At 39.6% G+C, this 27,566-nt stretch overlaps 1 protein-coding gene across 1 annotated transcript in view; it reads left to right on the top strand.

Moving 5' to 3' along the window:
* Positions 1-27,566, top strand: part of ECT2L (epithelial cell transforming 2 like) — a 73,420-nt gene that overhangs the window by 17,329 nt on the left and 28,525 nt on the right. The window contains 8 exon segments of the mRNA XM_057528197.1: positions 14,427-14,477; positions 14,479-14,581; positions 18,121-18,373; positions 19,181-19,349; positions 20,094-20,127; positions 20,130-20,364; positions 21,870-21,998; positions 27,323-27,415. Coding sequence (XP_057384180.1) covers positions 14,427-14,477; positions 14,479-14,581; positions 18,121-18,373; positions 19,181-19,349; positions 20,094-20,127; positions 20,130-20,364; positions 21,870-21,998; positions 27,323-27,415 — 1,067 coding nt within the window.

Raw genomic sequence — 27,566 nt, 5'->3', positions numbered from 1 at the left:
AGGTATATAACTAGAAATGGAATTGCTGGATCAAATGGTAGCACTGCAATCAACTTTTAATTATTAAGTGTTTTTTCTGAATTATATTTACTCCTCTAGCCCCTGTTCCCCCATAACTATGAATAAGCTTGTGAATAAATGAGAGAATTTAGCATTATTCGAATGCCTGAAATCTTTGCACGTAAGCTCAGCTATATTTGTTCAATACCTTGCTTTTCAGACAGAGAAGCCATTGTTTTAGATGCTTTGTTTTATAATTTCTGAATAACTTTGTTTTAATTCAGGCAGTTATAAAGCTTAAACAGGATATTGCAGTACCAGTCAGAAATATGTTGTCACAGTTTTCATTAAAAGTTTCTTCTTAATCTCTATGAGATATATTCAAATATCTAAGATTTTTCTTTTCTATCCTAATAAATATTCCATATTGTTAAGACTTTGGAAATTTTCTTAAATGGAGTTTTATGATATTTAAGACATTTTTCAAAGGTTCATCTTCTTAAACCTTCCCCCTGGCAAGTTCTCCCTCTCACTTCAACTTAAATGTCACCTCCGCTGGGAAGCCTTTCCTGCTCATCTTTCACCCCCATCATTTTTACAAACCTCTATCGTGGCATTTCCCCTGTACATTATGCTTATCTGTCCACACGTCTGACGGTTTCCAGTGGTGTTGTCCCCCTGCCACTTGAGGAGGCTGACCTTTCCTGTGACTCCTTAAAGGAAACTGGGCTGTTTGTGTCTGTCACACTTGGAGAAACCTATGAGAAGATTGAATCAGTCTCCTAGTCACACTGGTGGGACCGGTTTCAAATTGCTTCTGTTCAGCAAGAGGTAATGCCTCCTACAAAGGCCTTTCATTACGGGGCTGGAGCTGTTCAAACTTGTAGCTTTTCCTGGGGGGTGGGGCAACATTCATGATTCATGTAACTGCAGTCCTAAGACATGGATGGATTGTGTGTGTGTGTGTGTGTGTGTGTGTGTGTGTGTGTGTGTGTGTGTGTAGGGAGAGGGAGATCACCACCGAACAAGGATTAGCTCTTGTTGCTTGTCTCCATCAGAGTCACCTGGAAAGGGGGTTGGAGGGCAGGAAAACGTACCAACCCATGTATAGTTAAGAGGGAACACCGCCGCCCCGCGCTCTCGCCTCAGTACACCCACCCCGTCTTCCCAGGCAGCCCCTGGGAGGGCTCAGTTGAGGATGTTTATCTCGATTGTAATCTCTGAGGAAATCTGGTACATAAATTTTTCGGAGACAACACACTTCCAGATTAACCTTAAATATAGAACCGCTACATCACGCTGAGTTACTGACGTCCATTTGAAAGACAGACATTTCTGTGTGGAGGTGGTGGAGGGGAGAGGGGAGTATTCAGAGACCCATTGTTTTCTAAATATCCAAGACAGGTCTGGAAACGTGGGTCATCCTGACTCTTCCCTCCCCTCAGCCCCGTATTCTGGACATATTTCTGTCCTTTCACATAGATCAGATGGTCGTGGGCAACCACATAAAATATTAGCATTTGTTGTTGGGTGGCTTTTAGGGGTGGATGAAGCTAAGAAAGGAAATCCTGGAGTTTGAAAAGAAGCCAAACCCCGAAGCTGTTTTACTGGGTGGAGGTGGGGACAGAGGGAGAGTGGGTGGTAGGACGGTCACCGGCTTACATTAGGCAAAGCCCCTGCACTTGAAGTCCTCACTTCCTGTTTTATAAGTGTTGCTACTCTCCCTTTGTAATGTTTCACTTCTCTTTACAGTGTGGTAGCTCCACTTGCCATTATGTTATACACCGTAGTACTTGCTTGTTCATTTACCATCTGCCTATTCCACTAGAAGGTAGCTCCATGAGGGCAGGGACTTTTTCTGGTAACTCTTTCTGTCCCTAGCACTTAAAACAATACCAGGTTCATAGTAGCCACTCAATAAATTCTTGTTTGAATGAATGAAGATGTGTAAAACACTCCTAATTACAATGATAACAAAAAGATAATCAGAACAAAGCTTTCCTTTGGTAGTTCTCTCAGAGGAAGGATTTTTTCAAGATATTACGAGTTTTAGAATATAGGATATTACTAATACTTTGCTTCATTGAAGACTTTTCGTTATTTAATTAATTCAAGACCTCTATAAAGCAATTCCAAAAGGAATTATGCATAGTAATAATACCCAAGGTGCCATATCGCACACCTCCAGGGGATGCTATTTCACTCTATCACCTGTGTGAACAGCACCTCCTAAACTTGTTCATTGCACGACTCCCCAAATGTAGCAGCCCTGATGATACTACCAGCCATTTATAAAGGACATGATATTACCTTCCAGATCTACCAAGTATCCTTTACCCTCTGCGAAGGGTCAAATCCACAGATAATTCATTGGAAAATGGAGACCAGGTTTTAAGAGACCATTTGTCTCCATTCTGTATTTTAAAATCTCTTTAGGAAATTTTCAGGAGGGTTGAGGCAGAATGAGAGTAGACGTGGCTCCCCCCTGTGAGACCTAAATGGCTAGCAAGTCTTAGAAGTAGAAGGAGGATACTCTTATTACATACATAGTAAGTGTCTGGTGACCGCCTGTCATCTTTCCTCCTACCCTCTCTATGTATTCTTTTGATGTCATGGTCAGAATGCTTTCAAGTGCAAATAACAGAAATGGAATTCAAACCAGCCTAAGAAGAAAAGGGAATTTATTGACTTAAGATTTGTCTGCTTTAGGCTGCGCTAGGTCCTTAGATTCCATGTTACCAGGGCTCACTCACTCTCTCCCTTCTCTCAGCTCTGCTTCCTTATGTGTGTTGCATAAAACTAAAAAGATAAGCGCAAGACCCTTATGAAGGAGATTAGAAATTTGTATTAAAGGGTAGTAGAAAAAAAAAAACCCTAGGTAAATAGATAGATATGCTATGTTTCAAGATGCCAGTTCTCTCCACATTAATCTTTCAATTCAATTCAATCTTGGTACAAATCCCAAAATGGCATTTTCTTATGGACTTTGAGAAACGGATTCTCAAGCTAATCTGGAAAAGAAAATGGACTACAACAGCTACGAAAAATTTAAATATAAAGAAAAAATTAGTAAGAGTTGTACCACCAGATAGTAAAACCACTTTTATCCATTTATGAAATATCCCCATGTAGTATCTCAAGTGTAAGGGAGCAAGGACTGAGATAAGTAAGTGCTCTGAAGGGAAGGGAAAGGGCAGGCGTCTTTAAGGGTTGAGTAGATCAGAAAGAAGCTTGGGCGGCTGGAGATCCTTCCTCTTCTTGCATCAATTCCTGCTTAGCGGGCTAGACACTGTCCATCACACACCCATCCACCCATGCCATTCCCCAATTCCTCTCCATCTTCCTGACAAAGCCCCTTTTCTCCCTCAGGTATCATGTGCTTCAGGGGTGGTGGGTCACACTGACCCCCAAAGAGTGAGTCAGGGTTGGACAGAATCACGGTCATTCTATCCTCTTTGATGTGTCTGGTTTAGGAAAGGGCATGTAGATATTAATTCTGCCCAAGGAAACACAAGAGAGTGGCTGCTAGAGTTTCTGGGAGAGTTTTCTTCACTCTCAAAGGGACCTAAAAAAAGAACTAGAGGAAAGGACATGCCCTCTACTGCCCTATAGCCTGTGATCTCTGTTGTGTGCAGATCTCTGCTCACAACAGTCAGTCATTTGGGAACCACCTCAGGGAACAAGTTGGAGGACCAAAGCAAACTACTGAGCAGGCAAAGTGAAAATATAGAAAATCCTTGGCCATTAATGACACTGAGTTCTTGAATTCACTAACCCTGGAGCTACCCTGATTCCCTTATTTAAGGAAAGTGAAAGGAAGATAAATAGGTTTAAAAATGGTACATAATAGTCCATTTATCTAGTTGTCACTTCTCTTATACCAACTCTCCAGAATCCAGCTGAGAACCAGCCAGGTTTGGAAAAACAAAAAGCGTTTAGCAGTCAAACTGATGTCCTTTGCACATAGGAGACAGCACATTAGACCCTCATGCAGAGTCTAAGTATTTAATTAATTCAGGGCTTCAAATAGGATTATACATTCTCCTAAGGACACCATAAATGTATTCAACACTTTGTACTTTGGCATCAGAATCAGGATCTGCTAGGCTGCCTCTTCTACCAGTGGGCAGTCAAGTTCACCAATGTTGAGGAGGGTGAACCCGTTAGAGTCACTTGGAGTTTGTTAAAAACATGAACTATGAGCCTCACCCGTAGACATTTTGGCTCAAAACACCTGGGATGGGGCTGAGGAAGCTGTTTTTACTAAGTTCCCATGGTGATTTGGTACCCAGCCAAGGGTTAGACACAAGGCCTGGGTGACCTAAAGGCCCAAGGCTTCTTCCACCTTTTCATCTACTCCTTCTTGGAGGCTGGAACACAGATGGTATGAGTGTCCTGTCCCTCCTATTCTCTATTAGCAAAACAAAATGATTTTTTCTGTTTCTGTAGACTTTTCATGTTTCACTTGCAATACTTCTTAGTGGTTTTAGAATGTTTCATTGTAAGTAACCTTAAACTTGACACAAATAATAAAAGAAATATTTGACTCTCATGTAATTGGAAAACCCATAGGTAGGTTTGGCTGCAGCTGAAGCTCGATCCAGAGATTCAGCAATTAAATGACTTGTTTCTTTCTGCCCCTCTGCTCTGCCTTCAGCAGTCATGGCTTCATTATTATGGTTCCTCATTTGTGTCCAGAAGAAAAGAATTGTTTGGTTTCCCTCTGGACTAGTTTGGGTCCATGCCCACTCCTGCCAGTGGCTGTGGCCACGGGATTGACCCACATGAATTTAATTAGCTTTGACCATGTGCTTTTTGGAGTCAGGGATGAAGTCAGCTCCTGTAGAACCACATGGACAAACAAATAGGAACTGAGGTTATTTTATCTAAAGAAGAGGAAGTAAATGATGGATGACAAAAGCTAAAGTCTATTCATGCAGCATTCAACAAATATTTACCGAGGGTCTACTGTATATCAAGCATAGTTCTGGGTGCATGGGATTCAACACTAAACAGAGTGTAAAATACCCCTACCCTCTGAAGTTCATATTTTAGTAGACTAAAACTTGGCCTAAAATGGAACAAGAGAGATGTTCATGCACCTCACTGGATATCTGACAGTACAACATAGCACCACTGGAAATATTTGGGGGTGTTTTGCATGTCTCAGAAGTTAGAGCACTGTGGTAGACTGGATAATTGTCTCCAAATATGTCCAGGCCCTAATCCCTGGAACCTATGAGTGTTATCTTGTACAGCAAAGGGAGTTTGCAGATGTGATTAAGAATTTGTGTTGGGGAGATTATCCTGCATCACTGGAGCTCAACATAATCACAATGGTCCTTATAAGGGATGCAAGAGACATCAGAGTCAGAAGAGAAGATGATGTGATGATGGGAGAGATGGAGAGACTTGAAGATCCTGTGCTGCTGGCTTTGAAGATAAAGAGGACCTGAGCCGAGGGATAGAGACAGCTACTAGGCCCTGAAAAAGACAAGGAAACAAGTTCTCCCCTTAGAGCTTGCAGAAGAAAACCAGCCCTGCCAACACCCTGACTGTAGCCCAGTGAAACTGATTTCAGACTTGTGATCTCCAAAACTCTGAGAGACTACATTTGTACTGCTTTAAGCCACTAAGTTGGTGGTAATTTGTTATAATGAACAGGAAATTAATACAAGCAGTGATTTTCTCTTCCTGTTTTTCAACTTTTTTTTTTTCATTCTTTAGTCTAATTTACACATATCTATTTACCCCCTGCTAAGTTACAAGCACCATACCAGATGCTGGGGACAGAGCAGCAAACAAGACGGCTGCCATACCTTTTGTTTATGGGGCTTCCAGTTCAGTGGAAGAGAAAGACTTTAAATGGTGAATGAGTCCAAAAAAGGACTAAATTTGAGGGTCAGCAAGAAAGGAAACACAAAAATAGTGCTTAGGTTACACTTTAGTGCACACCAAGTGTAAAGGATACAGGTTTCGGCAAAGAATATGAGATGGTGTGAAGTAGGCAGGGCTCAGTGGGCGAGAGTAACCTCCCACGGGGAAGTGTTTGGGGAGCAGGAACGTTCAGCCTGTTGGGAAGGTGAGAGGATTCTGGCAGTATCCCAGAAATACCACCCCAAAAACCCACTAACATCACCTTATATTGTTACCTACATTGTTGCAAAAATAGCTTTTTACTAGCCACGTGACTTGGATCTACCATGCTGGTTCCAGAGAAAGTTTCTTACTCCTTCCTCAGGACCATACTGCTTCACTGGCCACAAGTCATATAATAATAAGAGTCACACAAGGGAAGTCATCCTGCACTCATATAGTGATGTCACATCCATGTGCATGCATTATCCTTTATTTTCCACCACCCAAGGGCAGGCATGGCCAACCCAACAGATATCAAAGAAACAGCTACGGTGATGCTAAATGGCAAAGGAAAAGTAACTAGGACCTCACCTAGTCCAGGGGCTCAGGGAAGCCTTCCCTGAGGATTTGACATTTAGGCTGGATTCTGAAGGATGCGTAGGAAATAGACAAGCCAAGACTTGGAGGACGAGTGTTCCACCTGGAGGGGATGACTTGCATGAAAGCCTTGGGCATTTTTTGTCTATTCAGTAGTAAAATCAGGCCTTTGGAGACACATTGGAAAGTTTAAATAAGCAAAAAGAGGAAACTACCAATCACCCATAATTGTTACCAACTAAGTGTAACCTAATTTTTTATGCTTTTATGTACCCATTTAACTATTTACGAATCAGAATATACAAATTATTATTATTTTTAAAATTAATCTAATTTATTTATTTTTGGCTGCACTGGGTCTTTGCTGCTGCGCATGGGCTTTCTCTAGTTGTGGTGAGTGGGGGCTACTCTCCGTTGTGGTACACATGCCTCTTACTGCAGTGGCTTCTCTTGTTGCGGATCACCAGCTCCAGGTGCACAGGCTTCAGTAGTTGTGGCTTGCAGGCTCTAGAGCGCAGGCTCAGTAGTTGTGGCTCACGGGCTTAGTTGCTCCGCAGCATGTGGGGTCTTCCCAGACCAGGGCTCGAACCCGTGTCCCCTGCATTGGTAGGCGGATTCTTAACCACTGCGCCACCAGGGAAGCCCCTACAAATTATTTTTAAATCTTAAAAAAAAAAAAACCCTTCAGTCACCCTCCTTATTGCTGTACCCACACCCAGCTTTGCTCTCTCACTCACTGGAGAGCTCAGCGCACGGTTCTGCATTTTCTGTCCACCCCAGACCCGGTCGTTATGCTGTGTGACACTGGCCTCCACGTGGAAATCCACCCAACACAGACCCTTACCACGCCATGGAGTGTGTGTCAAGCCACCAGACAAGATGAGGAGGTGCCGCCTGGGCCACTAGAGTGCAGGGACCTCTGCCAAAGGCACTCGGCCCTCTCCAGGCCGCCTCCCCGACCTGCTCCTCAGCCATTTCATCACAATTCGGGCAGCGTCCTTCTACTTCTTATCAGAAACTTCAGAGACTCAGATTCAAGTCCCATATCGCTAAGCTTATTCGTTTTGCAAAGCACACATGTGTGTGTGTAGCAGCACGCTGCGAGGCGCTATCATGAATTATTCCAGTGAAGCTATCTTTGTCACAACAAACGAGCGAAGCGCATTTTCTTCATTGTCTCCTCACATGCTGGTATTTCTCTTCACGGATTTCTTACTTTGCGACATTAACTAAAATGCAATGAGCCACAATGTCATTACAGCAAACCACCCTAGTTCTCTGCTCCTCCTGTACTGATTTTTTTTTTTTTAATGTGACTGAAGCATTTTCTTTCCTTCTTGCTTAAAATTCATTATACTCGAATGTGTCCTTGCAGCAGCGCAGACTAGGAACAAATATAAAACATGCATGATTAAGGTTTACTTTAAAAAGCAATTCAGGCTCAATTCTCTTTTGCTTGGCTGGGATGGAACGGTAGATGCTGTGAGGATGGGGACAAATACTCTGAAGATACTGAGACCCATCTCTGAAAAGGAGGCTGAAAACGTTTCTGTTTTGCATCTTATTTTATTGATCTGTCTTAGAGTTCCAAATGAGAGCAAATTGTCTCTCAAGGGCCAGTGGAATGACCATGAAGCCTACCTCAGACAGTGAGGAGTTAAGGTCACGAATCCACTGGGATTAACTGTCCTTGGTGTGGTCACAAGTCTCATTCAGTTTGAACGTTAATCTCTATCAATACTGAGAAGACCCCTAAGGGACACCGCTGCCTGTGAGTACCCTGTGCTGCCAGCACAAACACAACCCCCTTCTTTGCCCTCCTGCTTACACCCCGACTCCCACCCTCTCTCCAGACTGCCCTGCCAACAGGTTCATTGTAAGCCACTCTGTTTTGTCTCCAGTTATGACAAAGCTGCATGGACAAGGACCAAGAAAAAGCAGTGACTTAAAGTCAGGGGAGTAGAAACACACAAAAATAACAGGCAGTCATTAAACCTTGGGACTGAAGCAGGTAGCTGCTTCTTAAAAACAAACAAGAGGGGCTTCCCTGGTGGCACAGTGGTTGAGAATCTGCCTGCCAATGCAGGGGACACGGGTTCGAGCCCTGGTCTGGGAAGATCCCACATGCCGCGGAGCAACTAGGCCCGTGAGCCACAACTACTGAGCCTGCACGTCTGGAGCCTGTGCTCCGCAACAAGAGAGGCCGCGATAGTGAGAGGCCCATGCACCACGATGAAGAGTGGCCCCTGCTTGCCACAACTAGAGAAAACCCTCGCACAGAAACGAAGACCCAACACAGCCATAAATAAATAAAATAAATTTAAAAAAAAAACAAGAAAACAACAAAAAACCCCACTTTTTACAATAATGTTTAACTTACAGAAAAGTTGCAAAAATAGTGTAAACAATTTCATCTGGATTCCTTGATTGTTAACATTTTACCATTTTTACCTTATTATTTCAAATATTTGAGAGTGAGTTGTAAACATAATGCCCCACTAACCCTAAGCATTTCAGTATGATTCCTAAAAAACAAGCACACTCTGCTGAAAAATCACAGTACATCCTGCAATATTGGGAAATCAGCATTGATTCAGCACTACTGTCCAATGCACAGACTCCATTCAATATTCCTGATTGTTCCAACAATGTCCTTTATAATCGTCCTTTCCTTCTCAGTCCAAAATCCAATCTAAGGTCATCTGTTGTATTTAGTTTTCATGTCTCTACATCCACCTTCGACGTGGAGCAATTGCTCAGTTTTTCCTCGTCTTTTCTTACTTGACACTTTTGAAGAGCATAGATCTGCTACTGTGTTGAATGACCTTCAGTTTGTGGTTGGCTGATATTTCCTCAAGATTACATTGAGGTCATACATTCTTGGCAGGAATAACACAGACTTAATGCTATGTTCTTCTCAGTGGATCATATTGGGGGAATAGCATGTCAATTTGTCCTACTGTTTATGATCTTAACTTTACCACTTGGTTAAGATGGTTAATTATTAAGTATTTTGTATTTATTAATTAATAAGTAACTAAAAAGTATTTGAGTGATTAGTTTTAAATTAATTAAAAAGTATTTGAATCTATGCAAGTATTTTTTTCCTCGTCAAACTTTTACTTACTAGTTTTAGCATACATTGATGATTCTTACCTGAAGCACTTATTACTGTAATAGCTACCAAGTGGTGATTTTCTCATTTCTTAATTCCTTCTACATGTATGAATTGGTGTTGTGTTGCAAGGTAGAACATTTCCTTTCCCAAGACTTGTAAGTGAGGCTCCAGTTAAGCCAACAGTTTGTTAATTCATGGTCAAGACTGTCTCTGGGTCTAATGGATATTCAACAATCTGTTGGTGAGGGTAACTAAGGTCTTTTTTGTACCTAATTGGAGGTGTCATTTTCATTTCACATTGAAACTTTCTGAGGCTTGACCCACTCTATGGGAATTTAGGTCAGAGAAGATCCACTGCAGGATGAAGTCTGTTCAGAGTTAGCACTTTTCTTTCAGTGAGTTAATCTGAGTCCATTAGGACCCAGTAATTGGGCAGCAGTAGCCACTTAGCAGTGAGAAAAAGTCTTGTATTCCCAGTGGCCTTAGGTAAATGAGTTCTGGTAGGTTTTTATACCAAAGTTTCCAATCAGCTGTGAGACTGGCCACAAATATCTGTAATTCTGCTGAGTTTGGAGGAAATCAGGAGTTTCAGGGAAGAGCTTGATTTCCTCATACCTGGATTGCTATCTGGTGGCTTGGGGCTGTAGCAGATGTTTATTGCTAATATATACAGAGGACAATCAGGTATTAAGTGTCCTTTTTGTGTGTGTAGTTGTTAGCTGCAGGGCCAGCAGTACATCCTTCATGGGCCATGAAATGTTTCTTTGGCCTAAGATCTATATAGCTTCCAAGATGACCACTTGAGTAGGGGCTTGGATTTTGTATTCATTCAAGATCTATCTGTGCTTAGGTGGCATGCTTGTAAGAAGTTTACTTCTTCTGGAGCCTCACTTACAAGTTTTTCTTGATGGATGTCATATTTAAAAAGTTTTCTTGGGCTTCCCTGGTGGCGCAGTGGTTGAGAGTCTGCCTGCTGATGCAGGGGACACGGGTTCGAGCCCTGGTCTGGGAAGATCCCACATGCCGCGGAGCGGCTGGGCCTGTGAGCCACAATTACTGAGCCTGCGCGTCTGGAGCCTGTGCCCCGCAACGGGAGGGGCCGCAATAGTGAAAGGCCCGCGCACCGCGATGAAGAGCGGTCCCCGCACCGCGATGAAGAGTGGCCCCCACTTGCCGCAACTAGAGAAAGCCCTCGCACGAACCGAAGACCCAACACAGCCAAAAATAAATAAATAAATAAATAAATAAATAAATAAAGTAGCTATAAAATTAAAAAAAAAAAAAAAAAAAAAAAAAAGTTTTCTTTATGAATGTCATATTAAGAAATTGTTGAATGTTAAAGTATGATGATAGTATTATATGCAGTATATGTTTAAAAAAAATTTTTTTATTATTATTTAGTGATAGGGAATTCCCTGGTGGTGCAGTGGTTAGGGCTACATGCTCTAACTGCCAAGGGCCTGGGTTCTATCCCTGGTCGGGGAACTAAGATCCCATAAGCCGTGAGGTGCGGCCAAAAAAAAAAAAAACCCCAAAACCAAAAAACAACTTATTATTTAGCGATACACACTGAAATATTTATGAATGAAATTATATGATGTCTTGGGACTTCCCTGGTGGCACAGTGGTTAAGAATCCACCTGCCAGTGCAGGGGACAGAGGTTCCATCCCTGGTCTTGGAAGATCCCACATGCCGCAGAGCAACTAAGCCCGTGCACCACAACTACTGAAGCCCGTGCGCCTAGAGCCCGTGCTCCGCAACAAGAGAATCCACCGCAATGAGAAGCCCGCGCACCGCCACGAAGAGTAGCCCCTGATCGCAGCAACTAGAGAAAGCCCGCGCACAGCAACGAAGACGCAACGAAGACCCAACGCAGCCAAAAATAAATAATTTTTTTAAAAGTATAATTTAAAAAAAAAGAAATTATATGATGTCTTGGATTTGCTTTAGAATAATATGGGCATGAGGGAGGAAGAAGAAAAATAGGATGTAGCAGAAACCAGATCGGCTACAGGATGATAATTATTTGAATTAATTAATGGGGTCATAATAGTATTACAAATATTAATGTGAGATAAAGACATTTTCAAATAAAAGGAAACTGACAAGATTTGTTGTCAGAAGACCTGCAGCAAAGAAATGCTAAAGGAAGCTCTTCAGGCTAAGGAAATTGATACCAGATGGAAACATGGATTTATAAACAGGAATGAAGAGCACAGGAAATGACAAATGTGTGAGAAGACATAAAATTTTGAAGTTATTTTAGAGACATATGACTATTTAAAGCAAAAGCAATGTATTGCGGGGTTTATAACATAAGTAGATGCAGTAGAGATAACAACAAAAGCACAAAGGATGGTGAGAATTATATTGTTGCACTGGTCTTTAATTTTATATGAATATTACCTCTAAGTAGACTACAAGAAATTAAAGATGCATATCATACTTCCTAGCAACAACTTATAAAACTAATGAAAAGATATCCTAAAAAGCTAATAAAGGAATTAAAATGGAATACAAAAATATGTATTAACTCAGACCAAGGCAGGAGAGGAGGAATAAAGGCTCATAAGACAGATGGGACAACCAAACAACAAATAACAAAACTGAGACTTGGGTTCAACTATAACAGTAATTATATTAAATATAAGCAGACTAAACCCTCAAATAAAGGCAATGCTTGTCAAATGAGCTAAAAAAAGCTCATTGTATACTGACTACAAGGGATACACTAAATATAAAGGCAATGATTTGTAAAGTATAAGGATAGGAAAAGATACACCATGCAAATAGTAAGCATATAAAAGTAGGATGGCAATATTAATATCAGACAAAATGGACTTCAAGACAAGGAATATTACCAGAGAGATAGATAGAGATGGACATTTTATAATGAGAAAAGTAACAACAATTCATCAAGAAGTCATAACAATTATAAATGTTTATGTACCAAATAACAGAGTTTCACATTACATGAAACAAAAACTGACAGAATAGAACTAAAGAAAAACATCAGTATGAATATAGAAGAACTGAGCAATCTTCTTATCCACCTTGAACTAACATTTATAGAAACTAGACACAATTTCCAAATATATGTTCTTTTTATGAGCAAAGTAACATTTATACCTTTATGCATCATTTCCTGGTCCACAAATTAAGACTCAATACATTTCAAAATGGTTGAACTCTTATTAAGTATATTCTTTAACAACAATGCAATAAATTTTGGGATTAATAAAAATAAAACATCTAGAAAATCCCTATTTAGAAATTAACAGCACTTATAAATAACCTATGGTCAAAGAAGAAATCATAAGGGAAATCAGAAAATATTTCAAGTTGAATGACAATGAATATACAACATGGCTAAGCATGTGGTCTGCAGCACAGCTTAGAGGGAAAATAATATAATGTAAATGCTTATGTTAATGAGAAAAAGCATTTAAAATTAATGATCTCAACATCCCCCTTAAGAAACTAGGGGAGGGACTTCCCTGGTGGCACAGTGGTTAAGAATCCACTTGCCAGTGCAGGGGACACGGGTTCGATCCCTGGTCTGGGAAGATCCCACGTGCCATGGAGCAACTAAGCCCGTGCACTGCAACTACTGAGCCCACACACTGCAACTACTGAAGCCTGCGTGCTCTAGGGCCCGTGCTCCGCAACAAAAGAAGCCACCACAAGCCCGCGAACCGCAACTAGAGAAAGCCTGCGTGCAGTAACAAAGACCCAACACAGTCAAAAATAATTAAATTAAAAAAAAAACTAGGGGAAAAATATAGCAAATTACACCCAAAGTACGTAGAAAGAAAGAAATGATGAAGATAAGAGTGGAAATCAATAAAATAGAAAATGAACAAACAATATAGAAAATCTATGAAAACAAAAGCTGGTTTGTTACAAGTAGTAGTAAAATCAATGAACTCCTAGGAAGAGTAACCAAGGATAAAAGAGAGAAAATGTGAATTAGTAATATCAGGAATGAAAAAGGGGATGTTGCTATAGATTCTATAAACATCTGGAAAAAAAAAAAGAAAATTAGCAACAATTTTTTATTAAGTTCAACAATTTAAATAGTTGTTTTATAGATTCCACGTACATGGTACATGAATTGAGACGGTTTACTGCTCCCTTTCCAATATGTATACCTTTCATTATTTTTTTCTTTCCTTATTGAACTGGCTAGAACTTCTATTCCATGTTAAAGTAGTGAGTGTAGTCAATCTTGCTTTGTTAGGAGGAAGGCATTTACTATTTCACTACTAAGTGTGATGGAGCTATAGGTTTTTATTCTAATTGCATTGGGAAGTCACTGTAGGGTTTTACTTGCATGAGTGACATTATCTAATTTACATTTTTAAAAACCACTTGGGCTGCTGTGTGGAGAATGGGTTCTAGAAAGACTGGAGTGGAAGCAGGGAGGCAATCAGGAGGCAGCTGCAACTGCCCAGGAGAGAGGTGTAGGTGCCCTGACTAGAGTGAAGGCTGGGAGGTGGAGAGAAGTGGCTGGGATGGGGGACATATTTGGGGGATATACATGTATAGAGCCGACAGGACTTGCTGATTTATTGAATTTGGGTAAAGGAAAAAACCCAGATTTATATCTTAAACAACTATGTTTATTTCAGACTTTTTTCCCCTGTGGATTTTAGATATTTTTGTAATTCATCTTCCTCTTTAGAATGGATCATTGAAAGTGGATACTTAAAAATCTAGCCTTATGTTATTTAGGACAATTTTTTAATAGGTAGAACACTAGAGAAAGAACAGTGACCAATATTTATACTGGATTTTAATCAATTTTAGATATTAGTGATCTGAACTAAATTTCTGCATTTTTCTTTTTAGGGTTGTCCAAGACTAGTTTTCAGAAAGGATGCAAGTGGCCAAAGTGGATTTCTCTACCACGCTTCATTTCTCTATATATCTTTTTCTTTCTGAATCCAAAAGATTTGTGTGGAGCTGCACAAGTCAGCTGGCCCTGGAAATTTTTAACTGAACAGGTTTACCACTTGTCATATCCTAGTAATAGGGCCCAAATGCAACTGTCATCTGTAATGAGGTGATTGGGGTAGCTCCCTTTCCTGAAGATAATAACTGAGGGTATCTGAACCATAATTAACTTACCCTTAAGAGAAAAAAATGGGGATGAATTAAATACACTAATTTCTTTTATAAGTCAGGGGGATATACACTCTTCTAATAATTCATGTAATTTTAATAATCTTTAAATATTCAATTTAGTTATTTAGAAACTAATTATCTGGGTTAAGAAGTCCATTTTTTCGTGAAAAATTACTTAAACTTTGGTTTTTACATGATATTGTTTTATTCATGATAACCCACCTCAAAAATCGCTATACAACCACAACTTTAACTGCTTCCTCTTTGGCTAACATCTGTTGAGGGATATAAATCTAGATCTACATCCTCTGCCATTATTTCTGCATTTGGCCTGTTTGTCTCCTCTTTTTCTTTTAAAAGACTTAATGAAATGTAAAGGTAGACATACTTTAAATACAAGTCAATAATTTACTCCTTTAACTTATACAAACTTTCCAGAATGGGCTTATGTTGAGATTCTGATCTTGGAGAATACTTGGCTCTCCATGGAGGGGACACATGCAAAAGGCAACTGTGGGCCCTGGATTTATAGCATTTATGAATCCAAGCTTAGTGTTCCCATGGTATATTGTTTCCTCTCTTTTTACTTTCAACCTTTCTGTGTCCTTATATTTAAGGAACATGTCTTGTAAACAGAATATGGTGGTGGTGGTTTTCTTTTAACATTTGACAATCTTTGACTTTAGCTGGGGTAATTTAGTCTGTTCACATTTATGTAAATACTGATATATTTGGGCTTAAGTCCAACATTTTACTATTTTATTTATTATTTTATACTTTGTTTTTCTCCTTGTCTCTTTTAGGATTAGCTTAAATATTTTTTAGATTAATTGTAAATTCTTTAGCAGTTCTCTTATGGCTACCATAGACATTACACTACTTATCCAGGGTTATTTTACCACCTCTGAGGTAATGCAAGGAGCACAGAACTCTTAAACTCCGTTTGCTTCCCTGCTCAGTTTGTATGCTTTTGTTTTCAAATATTTTAGTTTTACTCATACACACATATATAAAATACACAAACACACATTAAAAAAAATATTAACCTCACAAGGCTTTACTATTATTGTTTTATATAGTTAATATTTATTTATGAGTAACCACTTAAAAAAATTTTTTTTTCAAAGTTGCATTGTGGTCAGAATATATACTTTATTTTTTTAAAGTAATTTTATTATTTATTTACTTATTTATTTTTTGGCTGCATTGGGTCTTTGTTGCTGCACATGGGCTTTCTCTCTAGTTGCGGCGATTAGGGGCTACTCTTTGTTGTGGTGCATGGGCTTCTCATTGTGGTGGCTTCTCTTGTTATGGAGCACAGGCTCCAGGCACATGGGCTTCAGTAGTTGTGGCATGCAGGCTCAGGAGTTGTGGCTTGCAGGCTGTAGAGTACAGGCTCAGTAGTTGTGGTGCACAGGCTTAGGTGCTCCATGGCATGTGGGATCTTCCCAGACAGGAATCAAACCCGTGTTCCCTGCATTGGCAGGCGGATTCTTAACCACTGCACCACCATGGAAGTAACCACTTTTTCTGTTGTTCTTTATACCTTCCTGCATCTCTGGTTTTCCTTGTGGGATCAATTTTCTTCTGAATTCTCTTTAATATTTCTTTTAGTGCAGGTTGCTGCTGACAGAGTCTCAGTTTTTGTCTGAAAATGTCTTTATTTCACCTCCAAATTTGAAGGATACTTCCACTGGGAATTTGAACTCTAGGTTGGCAGTTAATTTTTTATAGAACTTTGAAAATGTTCCATTGTTCTCTGGCTTTCATAATTTTTTTGGAGAAGTAGGGGGTTTTATTGTTGGTCCTTTAAAGGTAATATTTCTGTTTTCTCTAGCTGCTTGTAAGATGTTTTTCTCTGTCTTTTGTTTTCTGCAGTTTTATTACGATGTACCTGGAGGGGTGTGTGTGTGTGTGTGTGTGTGTGTGTGTGTGTGTGTGTGTGTGTGTGTGTGTGTGTGTGTGTGTGTGTATTTATCCTGTTTTGTATTTTGCATTGATTTTTTAATTGGGGGTTTTAATGTCTTTTATCAGTTTTGCAAAGTTCTCAGATGCTATCTCTTCATATATTGCTTTTGCTCCACTTTCTCTCTTTTTCTTCTGGGTTTCAATACATTAGATTGATTCACCATGTCCCATAAGTTTCATATTCTCTAATGTGCCTTTTCCATCATTTTGGCCTTCAGTGTTTCAGTCTGGATTTTTCTTCTGGCCTAGCTTTCAGTTTCCTAATTATCTCTTTAGCTGGATTCTAATTCGCTCTTAAACTGGTCCATTGAGTTCTAAATTTGTTATTATATTTTTTAGTTCTAGAGTGTCAATTTGCTTACTTTGCCAAAATTTTCCACCCAGCAATTTAATTTCTTAGGCATAGTAATTACAGGGCTTTCTTAAAGTTCATGTCTGATAATTACAAGTTTTGGATCCTCTGAGGGTCTCTATTTATTAAAAAACAAAAGAAGAAACAAACAATTCTTGTCCTTTTGTATGCCTTATATTTTTGGTTGAGTACCAAATATTGAATATAAAAAATCGATGCAATAATTTGAGTTGCCGGATGATATTATCTTCCTCCAGAGAGAACTTGCTTTTGCTTCTGGCATTTGGTTAGACTAGGAATAGCCCACTTAAATTCAATCAGAGAATATTTCAAAGCTAGTTTCAGTCTAATTCCTTGTCATCCTTACTGAAAAGGATCTCAACTAAAAGCCTGGTGTCATTACCAGGGCTATTCCCCTTAGTGGGCCCTGAATTTAAATTTGTTTCCTCTCTTCCCTGCGAGAATGCCTAAAATTCTTAACAGCTTCTAAGTCTTTCAGTCATAACTTCCTTCTCTGCTTCTCAGCTTTAGTTTTACTTTGGAACTGTCAAGTGCCTTGAAGTGAAAAGTGAGGCCAAATCAGGATATTACCTCTCTGGGTTTCCCTCCTCTTTGAGGTCTTGGTTGCACAAGTCCTTATTGAATTGGTAGCTCAAGTCATTGTTTTATAGTATTTTGTCTAGATATTTGATTAGGTGAAACTACATGAAATTTGCAGTTTTCATATCTCAAAACTGGTTGCCTATTGGCAATATCATACGGGTCCCAGTGGGAGGGTTGGTCTGAGACAAACTACTATACCATTGCTAGAAGCAGAATTCTCAAAATCTGGGGTTAAAGTAACCAAACGCTATGAGAGCATTGAATAAGTGTACAAAGATGACATACATATATTCATATATAATAAACATGTTCATCAAAGAATATTTTTCCTGTGTAGTAAGGTGTATGCTTCTTATTTCTCAGAGTCAAGTTTAGATGGCAAGTCAACTGCACTAGAAGTCTCAATGCAATAAGAAAAAATGATCTGTGTACCTGAAAAGATTATTACTGGGAAATGGTCCTTGTAACTTTTGTTTCTCATTTCTTTTTCTGAAGGATTGCTTATGGATGCCCAAATGCATGAAGTTTGGATGGTTTCTGCCCTATACGCCAACAGATAATGAGTATGGTGCTTGGAAGCACCATTACATTGCTTGTGTGTCCAACTTAGATTGGCTAACCCCTAGGGAAGCCACAGCTCTTTATGGGACCCTGAATGAACCCAAAATAGAAGATGAGCAACTACAGGAGAGGCAAAGAGAAAAGTGCCTAAGGAAAATAATTTGGGAGAAAATTGCACTACGTAAGAGTGAGTGGCATTTTACAACTTTATATCTTAACCAAGTATTGTGGAAACCAATGGATTTACATACAAATTCCCATGGAAGATAGCGAGGTCTTTCTGAAACAGCCTGTAAGTGGCATTCTCTAAAGTATCTCAGGACAGACTCTTTTCTTCTTCACTATTAATTAAGAAAAACAAAAAGATTTCTGATAAAATATGTATGGTCAAATGTCAGTGCCTCTGTGAGACCAAAAATAAGGAGAGAGAAGTATGAATACAGGCAAGAGCAAATAAATAGGATCAGGACAATTCGGAAGAATTAGGATTGGTGAAAAAGGAGGAAAAATGAAAATGGAAACGGAAGCAGGAATAATGGCACTTATTTTTTTAGTGGAAAGGGAATAGGGATGAGACACTCTCTGAGCTAAGCCTTCTGACTTACACGGTGTGTAAAGGTAATGAGCAAACCTGATTAGAGTTCTCCCGTCTTTTTTTTCACTGACTCACCCTCTGTGAGATTGTAACAAATGGGAAATTACTTGAAGCCAAGAAGGCCAAAAATGAGGTAAAGCCTACAAACTGATGAACTGGTTTCTACAAGAAAAGAGTTGCTTATTCTCTGAGCTTTGTTTCTTGACCTGAAGTGACTGGTAACTTGCAGCCACAGAGCTGAGAGGATAAGAAAACCAAAGAGTGTGTAAAAAGTGGCTATAATTACTGCCATCTGGAATACTGCCTTGGAACAGCTTTATTTTTATGCCCTTAACTGTGTAGACTTGGCTGGGAGAAGCATGAAGTAAACAGCCGAGCCTGCTGCTGTTTGTTTTTCAGAGGATTTGCTCAAAGTTCGACCCCCTTGGGTGAATGGAACATGCTGCTCTAGATTGTTCAAATCCAAATGCCAACCACGTCTCTCCCAGACTGTGAGGGATCGAGTGGGATTACACGGAACTTTGGAGAAACAGCTTGTTTTGGCATCTTTAGAAGCTTTGCCCAAGCGGTAAGCAAACCTCTATCTACTGAAGGTGGAGGACCATCCTATGACACCAAGAATTCATTCTAGAATAATTCAGCTAACATGCAGGGATCTTGTATAATTATATGGCTCTTATCCTATGAAACAGCAATACAAATAGTTCCTTAATCTTCAAGAACAGTGGTCTTAAACATGCTTCTTGAAGAGGGAGATACATAACATTCAAAATTTACGTTTTAAATATTCTTAACCCCGCAAAGAGGCTATATTGTGGACACAGCATATTTTCTGTATAAAGTTATTGAGCAAAAGTAACATTTTTCCAGAAATTTTTTTGTAGGGAGTAAGCCTATCTGAATGGTGATGGGGGAGGGGTGACTGTGGAGAGAATGGACACTACTCAGAAAATCGTGAGGCCCAGGTGATTAAGGAAATTTAAAATCTCTTGGCTGCTCCTTTTACAAATGTCATTTTGAGCCCTTAAGTATGTCACTACATTGGTTTTAAGTGCCCCACAAAAGTAAGTTCCAAGAGCCCTTTCTGGCGTCCCGCGAATGCAGGAGGAGAGGCCCAGAGGGCAGCTTTGGACCCACTCGCCCAGCAGCCCCATTTGCCGCTGTCCCTGAAAACTGCAGGGAGAGACTGAGGCACTGAGGCCGCTTGCCACGTTCAGGATAACTGATGTCCAGAGGACGTACTGGTGCTCACTTGTCAAAGTCAGATTAAGAGAAAATCAAAACTTCACTTATTCTCCCTTTTTCCCTACAGAAGCAATGTTTCTGGATGCCATTCCTACCCTTTATATTATCAAAGAAAAATTGGCATGGAGTTTATAAAAATGACAGCAGCTCTTCCCATGCTCTCCAGCCACACTTCATATTAATATCATCTCGGACTCCTGCATATGAGGTACAGAGTGTGTTAGGAGGCCAGTCCTTTTTTGAATCGGGTCTTTTTTCATCTCCCCTAGAGGACGTATGGCAATCTTTTGGTCACCATGTGTATGAAAATGATTCATCTTCTAAAAGGAAAGCAGTCTGATCTAGGTGGAAATGTACAGACCCAAACAGTTTTAAAAATCAGAAGCAATAAAAATAACCATAAATCAAAATTATTTTTTAAAAAGTATTAAAGACCCAAACTGCCTTGCATTTAGTAGATGTCCAATACATTTTTACTGAATCGAATTTGTTGCACTTAATCCTTAAAAGAGCAAAGTGACACAAATTATTTTAAATTTTCTTTGGAATGACCAAGGAACTTAATAATATCATATAACTACCATCTCTCAAAAGAAAAATGTCAGAAATCCTACTTTGTGATCTAGTTAACGAGGGTGCCATTAGATGAAAATATGCTTTCTGTAATGAAGTTGTATATTTTAAATTTCAATATAAGAAAAGGGAAGCACAAAGAAGACATAGGAAGCATGTATTTATATATATGTATGTATATATGTGTATATATACATGCATTAATACACACATAAGCACATATGTAAGGGATGGCATTAGTAGACTACATTCAATGGCTTACCTAGAAAATTTTTGCAAAAATTTCTTATTTGTAACAAAATGGTTGCTTTCAAGGTATGAAATCACTTTTCTTTTTGGGCATCTAGGAATTGACTTTGATCATTTACAACTGGCTAGCTTAATGGATACACATGAAAGCAAGATCAGAGTTTTGAGCTCCATGTGGGCCATAGATAGTTTCTCTAATGTTTAAAAATGCATAATGCTGGGCACAGAGGATAACTGGTGACAGAGTTAGGGTGACTAAACTGGAATCAAATGAGTCCATTCTCCTATTTGTCTTCTTTACATAAGACTATGCCATAATTACTTACTTGACTATGAATGTAATGGAGGTTTAGGTAAAAACCAAAATGTAACCATGTGGCGGTTCTCTATTCAGTTGAACTGTGACCTCCATAAAGTGGCATGAAGTTTTGGGAAAAATCAATGGCTTCAGTGACTTTCCAACCTGTCTGCTGCCAATGAATTAACTATATCACAATGAAAGGTTTATTTGGTTGTTGAATTAAAAGAACAGTGGTTTTAATATTTATTTAAATGGGAAATATTTATCAATATTGATCATTTGAAAATTCATAATTAAGAGGAAAACAAAATCTTTTTAAGAAGTCCATTACAAAATTGTATGATCTCGATTTTATTATTTTTAAAAGTAGTATATATGTCTCTGTGCATGAGTGTGTACAAAGAAAAAAGCTAGAGGAAAATAATTTGTTAGTATTTCTCTCTGAGTGGTGGAGGTACAAATGCACTTAAATTTCCCCTCTTAGAAAAGAAACAAAATAATTTAAAAAGGAACCAATGAAGGGGAAAGCTTATCTTCCTCCTATAGCTTTTGAAGAAAAACAATAGTCTTTAAAAATCACAGATTACATATTCACTGTTTTTAATTTATTAATAAGTGTTCTAAAGTAATGGGCTTTGGTTCCTACAGCTCTGGTTTTGTTTTCTAGATGGTGGTGAACAGTGTTAGAGCAGATATGACATTTTGATCTTTCCCCCTCAGGCTATAAAATTGGTATTAAAAATTTACTGAGGCCTGAAGTGAGAGACTTCTGGGAGAAATTAGGAAGCTATGTGGCCCCTGAAGAAGAAGGGGGTCACGTGGACCTCTTTGTACCACTCGGAGCATCAGGTCAGTTTTGAGAGGCAGTGGTCATACCTACTGCGTGATGGTATTTTGTGGATTTATAAAATGCCATCAGTTCAAATGATTCAGTCACATTTATTTTTTATTTCTTTTTCTCTTTATACTTCACAGACTCAGGTATTTAGGGGGAAAGGGCATCAGGGTTAGTGGTCAGAGTAACTGTCCCTAAAGAAATAAAGTCACTAGTGGCAAGAGCCAGCCAGGAAATTTATTTCTGTTTCTTCTGAGTATTAAAAACGGTGAAGTGTCTTGTAAAGATGAGTGGTAGCTGATAATCTTAAGTGCCTACCTGTCTAATATCAACCATATTTAACAGATATCTGTTAAATAAAAGCTCTGTATTCATGGACTCATGGGCTATGTTTTTTTGTCTGTTTTTGTTGTTTTTTTAATCAAGCAGAGGAGAGGGAGTATGAAATTAAAGTTTCTCAAACTGTTTCTTACTACCCATTCCTTAGGGAACTGTGAGTTTTAAAGTTCTTAATCCTCATATTTCACTGAACTATTCAATACATACAAAGCATGACCCTGGCAGGATTCCACGAGGCAAAGGAAAAAGCAAAAGGATAGGAAGGAGTTTAAAAGAAAACAAAGTATAAATTATTGTAAAAAAAATTTTTTTTACAGTTACTACAATTATATAATCTCAACTATGTAGAAAATAGGCATAGAAAACTCTAGGAGGAAATATAGCAAACTATTAACACCATCTATTTCTGGATGTGTTTTTCAAATTTCCTACTTTTAAAATCAGTTTGAAAAGAGTAAGTTACGAAGTATGTGGAAGGTGTGATCCCAATGCTTAAATCCTGTGTATGTGTCGGGGAGGGGGGTGGTGGTGTGTGTGTATAAAAGGGGTTTGGAAGGATGTATACCAACATGCTAACAATAGTTGGATGAGTGAGTTTTCCTTTCTTTTTTTTTTTCCTTTTTCTTTTATCTCTTTTATTTGCCTCTACTTTATGTAGTGAACTAGTATTACTTTTAAAATGAGAGCAAAACAAATTTTCTAAAATTTGTTTTGGAAAAAAAGAAAGGATGAGGGAAAGTATTCAAAGGCCGAGAGAATGAGGGTGAAAGGGGAAAAGAGTAATCAATTTGGTGACACAAAAATGGTCTCAAGTGAAACTTAATGGTCCTCAAACAATGGATTTCCCACAGCCATTCTGGGCTCCAAGATCATCGCTGAACTTCGTGTCAAATATAATTTCCACCTGGGTGAACCATCGAGCCCCTGGTTCAGTCAGAAGGCCCAGGCTTCTCAGTCACAAATCTCTTTCCCACCACCTCAGGCATCCCTCTTGAGCTTGTCCTCCCCGGTAGCTGTATCACCTCTGAAATCTTGATCTCAAGCATCTGTCTCTCCGAGCACCACTTCCAAATCATATCCTCAAATATTCCCACTCTATCAGTTCTTCGTCTGAGGACCTCCAATGCACACACTCCCACTTTTTCACTCTCTGTCACCATGCCTTCGACCTTGGTTCCTTCCTCATTAAATGTGGATTTAATGGTTTGTCATTATCATTACTCTCTTGCAAAGAATCTGAACTTCTTTGTTTCTTTTTCTCCTGGCCAAATCCCAGCTCATTTGGCTAAGTCCCAATGCTGGTTAAAACGCAACCATCTGCATAATCTATGGTACTAAAGCAGCTGAAGACTGTTGGAAAGAGTAATACAACTGTTCTTACTGATCTAACTTTAATGGCATAAATATCAAATGGGATTGCAGCTCTGATAAGCAGTCCTATCACATTTCCTCGGTAAATTCGTTTTCCCACTCTTAAAATGACTATGTTGTCCCTTCTCTCCTTTAGTCAATCTTTCAATAACCCTCTCACTTGATTTCACCTTTTACTTCCCTAAGGAAACTCCTTAATTTACCACCCACCACAGAATCCACCACCTACCCCACCTCTTACCTTCATTCTGTCTTCCCTTCTGTTACGATGGAAGAAGCACCCCTGCTCGAAGCAAACATCAACTACTCCGCTTGGACTCTGTAACACATCGCCTTTCACCTTCCCAAGACGTCACTCCTACGCTCAAATCCTCTCCCGCAGCCTCAGTCCTCTTTCTTTATTGGATTATTCCTATCAGATCAAGAACACCTGTAGTAGCTCCTCCCCTCTCGCTCCTCCCCAAAGAGAGAGAGACCATAAGCTTTGTCTCACCAATTTTTGAGTGGACTATACCAGTGGTTCTCAAAATTTTCACATGTATTTGACTCACAGAGGGCTTGTTACAACCCGCAGTGCTGGGTCCCACCCTAGAGTTTCGGATCCAGTAGGTCTGGCACAGGGGCTGAGAATTTGCATCTCTAACAAGTTCCCAGGTGATGCTGATGCTGCTTAACCCGGGGGCCACACCTGGAGAACCACTGGTCTAGCGGACTGCTTCTATCTTCCTCACCTCTCACTCACCCCTCACGCTCCTCCAAGTGGTCTCCTTCTGCTGAAGTCACTTTGGGAAAACTATAAGTGACTCTCATGTGCCCAAATCCAACGGTCCCTTCTCCATCCTCACCTGGCCTTGACCTCTCAGCGGCATTTGAGGAGGATGAATACTTCTGGAAACTCTCCTTCTTCCCGTGCTTTCCCTAATACTACCCTCTCCTTGTTTTCCTCCTACCTCAGGGGTCTCTTCCCCTCAGACTCCTTTGCTGGCTCCTCCTCCTCCTTCTCCTCCTCGAGACCCCTAAATGTGTCCCAGGCTTGATCTCGGGCTTGCTTCTTTTCCACGACTACACTCTTCCCCTAGGGAGCCTCATTTATTCCTATGACTCTACATTCAATCTGGATGCTGAAGACTCCCAAATTTATGTCTCCAGCTCTAAAATCTCTCAGCTGCACTCATATCTAGCCTTTACTCGACATCTTCACGTGGGTGTTTAGTTTGCATGGCTAATGGGCATCTCAAAGTTCACACGCCTACAGCAGACTCTTGATTGCCTCCCAGCACAAATCTCCCCCTCCCCCAGGATTCCTCACTTAAGATATCATCATTCACCAGTTACTGCGTAAGCCAGACACCTAAAACTCATCTTTCTCGGCATTACTTAAATTGTTTAAACAGCTTTATTAAGGTACAATTGATATACAGTATTTCAAGTGTGTAATTTGATAAATTTTTTAAAGTGATTTTTAAATTTTTATTTATTTATTTATTTATTTTGGGCTGTGTTGGGTCTTCATTGCTGCACTCGGGCTTTCTCCAGTTGCGGCGAGCAGGGGCTATTCTTCGTTGCGGTGCGCAGGCTTCTCTTGTTGCAGAGCATGGGCTCTAGGTGCACTTGCTTCAGTAGTTGTGGCTCGTGGGCTCTAGAGTGCAGGCTCAGTAGTTGTGGCACATGGGCTTAGTTGCTCCTCAGCATGTGGGATCTTCCCGGCCCAGGGATCGAACCTGTGTCCCCCTGCATTGGTAGGCGGATTCTTAACCACTGTGCCACCAGGGAAGTCCCTAATTTGATAAATTTTGACATATGTCTGTCTACACACTATGTGAAACCATAAACCAATCAAGATAATGAACACATTCATCATCCCCCAGAGTTTCCTCCTGACACTTTGCAATTTCTCACTCTGCTTCTCCACTCCAACCCGAGGCAACCACTGATTTCACAATACATTAGTTTGCACTTTATAGAATTTTCCATAAATGGAATCATACAGTATGCATGCATTTTTGTCAGGCTTCCTTCACTCCAAATAATTATTTTAGATTCATCCACTTCATGCTGTTCATTGAATTGTTCATTCCTTTTTACTGCTGGGAATGATTATATTGTATAGATATACCACAATTTGTTCCATTCACCTGTTGATAGATATTTGAGTTCTTTCCAGTTTGGGGCTTTTACAAAGTAAAGCTGCTGTGAACATATGCTTTCATTTCTCTTGGGAAAATACCTAGGAGTGGAATGAATGGGTCATATGATAGGTGTATGTTTAACTTTAGGGGAAAAAAAAAGAAAAGCTAAACTGTTTTCCCAAGTGGTTGTGTCATTTTTTATTTCCACTCCAGCTGCCCAACACTTGGTAGGGTCAGTCTTCTTAATTTGAGCCATTCAAGTGGGTGTGTCGTGGTATCTCATTGTGGTTTTAATTTGCATTTTCTCTAATGACTAATGACGCTGAGCATCTTTCCATGTGCTTATTTGCCATTTGTCTTCCTTGGTGAAGTGTCTGTTCAAATCTTTTGCTCATTTTAAAAATTAGGTTCTTTTGTTTTTTACTGAGAGATCTTTGTATATTCTGGAAAAGTTGTTTGCAAATATTTTCTCCCAGTCTATGACTTATCTTTTCCTTCTCTGAAGAGTTTGTTTTGAAGACAAGAAATACTTAATTTTGATCAAGTCAAATTTATCAATCTTTAAGTTTTATAAATCATGCTTTTGATGTCATATCTAAAAACTCTGCCTAACCAAGGTCACTTCTGTGTTTTCTCCTAAACTGTTTATAGTCTTAAGTTTGAAATTTGGGTTTGTGATCCATTTGATTTATGATTTTTCTTTTTTTAAATAGAACACAAAGTATGGATTGAAGTTTTTTTTTTTTTTTTTTTTAAACACATGTGGCTATCTATCAAATTATTTCAGCACCATTCCTTGTAAAGACCATCCTTTTCCCAGCGGATTTCATTTGCATCTTTGTTGAAATCAATTGACTATATATGTGTAGGTACACTTACGAATGCTCTTTAATTTCATTGATCTATTTGTCAATGAAAACATTGGACACCAATAAGTGAGAGACACCCCGACCTTTGAGCCACTACCATCTCGTTGCAAGCAACTGAAACAAGTTGGAGTAATTATTTACTCCTAGACCACAAAGAATTAAAATATATTACCCTATAGTTTCATTTGAAGTAGTTCAATCTATACGCTGTGTCACCGAAGAAGGGGTAAAATTAATGCTAAAATTTGACCATTGTATTCCATTATGTGTTTAACAGTTTTAAATCTATCCTCTTACAATGAGACTTCTTTGAATCAGACTATTTTAGAAAATACATGTAGACTTTTCTCTGTCTTTGGCCCGAGAATTCCAACTTTGAAAATAAGCACCAGGTCAAACTTCTTGCCTCTTTCTCCACCCTGTTGTCAGTCCTCCTGAATAAAGTGTCTGGACTTCAGCACTTAGGGGTGAACTGCAAAGTGTTGATGGACTATTCCATGGGGGATTTGAATTGAAGACGAGACCTACAAGTGGCCTTTCTTGGCCAGCTCATTAGCGCTTCTAAGTAATATTTAACTGTTCATGGCAAAACCTGTGAGCAAACTAATGAAAGTAGTTTTGGCTGTGCAGAGGCAGGAACAGAAGTTCTTTCTCAGCTGTCTCAACTGACTGGCACGTTATTGACTGCCCCCAATGGGATTGCCACCGGCTCGTACCAACACAGTAAGGGAACATGGGCACTGACCACCATGCCCAATGACACCCACCAACTCAAGGATCACCAAGGACAAAGCACAGCTCATAATCCTGGTTCTGGCGATGGTTCATTCCTCTCTGAAGGAATGCTGTCACTTCCCAAACTAGGTCATTTCTC

Source organism: Balaenoptera acutorostrata, chromosome 14, assembly GCF_949987535.1.
Source record: "Balaenoptera acutorostrata chromosome 14, mBalAcu1.1, whole genome shotgun sequence".
NCBI classification, from domain to species: Eukaryota; Metazoa; Chordata; class Mammalia; order Artiodactyla; family Balaenopteridae; genus Balaenoptera; species Balaenoptera acutorostrata.
Note: the sequence above shows the minus strand (reverse complement) of the source record. Positions and strands in the feature narration are given on the sequence as shown.